General features: G+C 36.0%; 1 protein-coding gene across 2 annotated transcripts in view; it reads left to right on the plus strand.

Annotated features, from left to right (window-relative positions):
- The window catches only part of LOC106880707 (uncharacterized), a 31,434-nt gene that overhangs the window by 976 nt on the left and 26,288 nt on the right, over nucleotides 1-4,170 (plus strand). For both annotated transcript variants that reach the window (XM_014930783.2, XM_014930782.2), the window contains exon 2: nucleotides 3,523-3,840. In XM_014930783.2, the coding sequence (XP_014786269.1) occupies nucleotides 3,523-3,840 (318 nt within the window). The remainder of the gene's footprint in view (nucleotides 1-3,522; nucleotides 3,841-4,170) is intronic.

The raw sequence follows: 4,170 nt of genomic DNA on the forward strand, positions 1-4,170 counted from the left end.
TCTCTCTCTCTCTCTCTCTCTCTCTCTCTCTCTCTCTCTATATATATATATATATATATATATATATATACACACACACACACATATATATACATTTATATACATACATACATTCACATGCAAGCACGCACAGACCCAAAACACACACACACACACACACACATGTTCTTTTTCTTTTACTTCTTTCCAAATAAGTTTTCCTATCGAACTGTATTTTCTATGCATTTTGATCGAATCCCCAAGGTGTTAACATGGGATCTCCTAATAACAATGCAAGCTTCATAAAATCAAGATATCATTGACCTGGAAAGTAGCTTCGATTGTATTTTATGTACTTAATTCCCTTATTTTTGGATGTTTATTCGTATACAGTTCTATATTTAAGAGATAGGAATTATGTATATTATTTACATTATTTACATTTGACGGATATTTGTCCTCATCTTGTTTGTTGTTAACACAACGCTTCGGCTGATATACCCTCCAGCCTTCATCAGATGTCTTGGGGAAATTTCGAACCTTGCGTTCTCATTCCTAAGGTATTTTTCGATGGTATTATTATTATTATTATTATTATTATTATTATTATTATTATTATTATATGCCCACTGGCAAATGGCGTAGTGGTTCAAAGCGCGGGTTACTAACCCCAAGATTCCGAGTTCGATTCCAATCAGTGTCCTGAATAATAAGAATATTAATAATAATAATAATAATAATAATAATAATAATAATAATAACATCAACAAGCGCAGAAATGTCAGCTCTTCATGGATTGATTATATTAAAGCCTTTGACAGTATACCATATTCGTGGATTCTGAAATCGGTGGGCATTTTCAAAATTTTTCCTGTGATTTCAGATTTTTTAAAGTATAATATGTCACTACGGAACACGAAGCTCCAATTATATCATTCTAATGGAGTATTGCGCTCAAACAATATTAGCATAAACTATGACATTTTCCAAGGTGACTCACTTTCACCACTAATTTTCTGCATAGTACTAATACCACTCTCAACTGAACTGAATAAAACAGGGTAAGGCTACAAAATTGACAACAGGAAAACAAGCCATCTGTTTTATATGGATGATTTAAAACTATATGACAAAGATGATGAAGAGCTTGAAGGACTACTACACAGTGTGAAAGGATTCAGTGATGATATCGCGATGGATTTTGGCATTGAAAAGTGTGCCAAAGCCACTTTTAAGAAAGGGAAACTGGTAAAGTCAAGTTCAATAGAATTAGATGTCAAAACAGTAATAAAGGAATTTGGGCAGGAACAAACCTATAAATACGTAGGAATTAATGAAGGCTCTGGTATCCAGCATGCAAGCATGAAAGAGAAGGTTAGGAAGGAATGTTATAGAAGAGTTCGAGCATTTCTGAAGACTGAGCTGAATGCATATAATAAGGTGTTAGCCATAAATTCCTTAGCAGCCCCAGTTGTTCTTTATAGCTTCAATGTGCTTAACTGGAATACCAGTGAAATAATGAAAATTGATAGAAAAATCCGCAAGCTACTGACTTGTAATATGATGCACCATCCAAAGGCAGACGTGGATCGCCTTTACCTTCCCAGAGCTCAGGGAGGTCGAGGTTTGCTGGACAGCTGCCCAAAGGAATGCTGGACGGTTGCCTGTATCACTATAGTACCTGATAGGACATGCTAATCTCAGCCCGCCAATAATTAGATTGTGGCAGTACTACACACCCTTCGCCACGTAAAATCATCTGGCTATCATATCAACTGATACATAACAAATACACGAGGAATTGAAGGTAGAATCTGCTTTTCCGCTCTTTCACTCTCAGTGTCTCCCTCTCCCCTTCAGCGCACGCGCGCAAACACATGAGATAGACAGATAGACAGAGAGAAAAGATGGCTATGAATGATTAAAAGTGATTTAAAACCGGAAACGGAGGCTCTAATCTGTGCTGCCCAAGAGCAAGCCCTAAAAACGAATTACATCAAATACAGAATAGATAACACATCAGAAAGTGCAGAACTTGTTGACAAAATGGTGAAACCGTATGGCATATTACCAGTCAATGTACGCCACTAACCCAGAAAGAATAAAAAAAAAGATGGCTAAGGATGATTAAAAGTGATTTAAAACCGGAAACAGAGGCTCTAACCTGTGTTGCCCATGAGCAAGCACTAAGAACAAACTACATTAGATACAGAATAGACAACACAGCAGAAAGTGATAAGTGCAGAATCTGTGGACAAATCAGTGAAACTGTATGGCATATTACCAGCCAATGTACGCCACTAGCCCAGATAGAATATAGAGACGCCACGACAATATAGCCAGGCTTGTCCATTGGACACTTTGCAACAAGTATGGACTTGACAGAACCAAAAATTGGTCCGACAACAAACCCGAAGGTATCATCGAAAATAAAAATGCAAAGATCCTACGGGAATTTATGATTCAGTGCGACCATGAGATAGAGAATAGGAAGCCAGACATAGTGTTAATTGAGAAAGAAAACAAACTATGCTGGATAATTGATATAGCATACCTAGCAGACAACAAGGTATGCGATAAGGAAGAAAGAAAAGTTGAGACATATGACAGATTAGCTTGGGAAGAGGACTTATTGGATGCGAACACAGCATTAGGGGTTTCATACGAGTAAATTTATATGTAAAAAAAGAGATCAACAGGATGAAAATACTTAGAACACTGTACCATGTCTAAAAGAAAGAAAGTGTTTAAATTTCTATCAAAATTTGCTACTGATTTCAGTCGCTTAAAAAGACAATTATGACATGCTGAAATAAAGGAAGAATAAATTTATGCACACACACTCACACTCACCCACTCACTCACTCACACACACATACACACACATACACACACACACACACACGCACGCATGCACGCACATACACACACAAACACAAACACACACACACACACACGCACGGAAAAGCTATGTATATTGTTACCAGGTATATGTGTGTGCGTGTGTGAGTGTAATACTGAGAGAGAAAGAGAAAGAGAGAGAGAGAGAGAGAGAGAGAGAGAGAGAGAGAGAGAGAGAGAGAGAGAGAGAGAGAAAACGTGTGGATGAGAGAGAGAAAGAGAAAGTGTAATGAACTGAATTTGAATTTTACGTAGGGATTTTAATATTACTCAGAAATTTCCCAAGTAATTTTGGGAGTGACTGTAACATAGGGAAAATTGGGAGTTTCATTGTGCCCTAAATGACGACAACAATAAACATTAAAAAAGAGCATTACAAGACATTATGCAAAATTTATTTGAGCACAATGCAATCCATATTCAAATTTACACTCATAATTTCTATTGGTCATCTTTCTCCTACTTTTTTATAGTCATCATTATATTCTTCTTCTTCTTCTTCTTCTTCTTCTTCTTCTTCTTCTTCTTCTTCTTCTTCTTCTTCTTCTTCTTCTTCTTCTCTCAAATTGTTCTGTAAATGCAGTTGTGTTTTATTACAAAACACTTCCTTTGATTCATTCCTTTTTCTTTTTTTCTACACAGTTGTTGAACTTATCGATATATTCCCTCTTGTGGGTATCGACTTTGTAACCGTTGGTGAAATTGGTATAATATGTGTCTATGATGTGCCAAATCTTGTTGAGTTTTTTCTGGTGCAAAATCAAAACCATACCGTTGTAAAATTTAAATACAAGAAGGGTGTCTATGAGAAAACAATCATGCAGGAAGGTTTCGACTGTACTGAAATTGTAGGTGATAAAGGTCAGGTTTTATGCTGGAATTACAATCCCACTTGCGAGGATGCGACATACTACACATGTGAAACACCTTTGGAATCTTCAAAACCTAAACTTCTGAAAGGTCAGTTTTACTAGTTCTATTTGTTTTCACTTATTAAGCCCCAATATCATTAATTTTATCCCTATTGCGTGTTTCTACTGCACTATCGGGAACACATTTGTAGCATTTGATATATGCAATATTTTACTCTGGTTTTGTATTTTCTATTGCAGAAATATTCTACTTATTGGGTACAGCACTAGTTGTGCAATTTACTCGTTTTAAAAATTAATTATTTTCCCCATTGAAATTAACTGCAATATAATTAATCCGTTCCAGGCTCCCCAAACCATCCAAAAACAATTTTTTATGAATTTTAAGACAGAAAAGGTGTAGTTACAAGTAAAAGGA

This window comes from Octopus bimaculoides, chromosome 20 (assembly GCF_001194135.2).
Source record: "Octopus bimaculoides isolate UCB-OBI-ISO-001 chromosome 20, ASM119413v2, whole genome shotgun sequence".
NCBI lineage: Eukaryota > Metazoa > Mollusca > Cephalopoda > Octopoda > Octopodidae > Octopus > Octopus bimaculoides.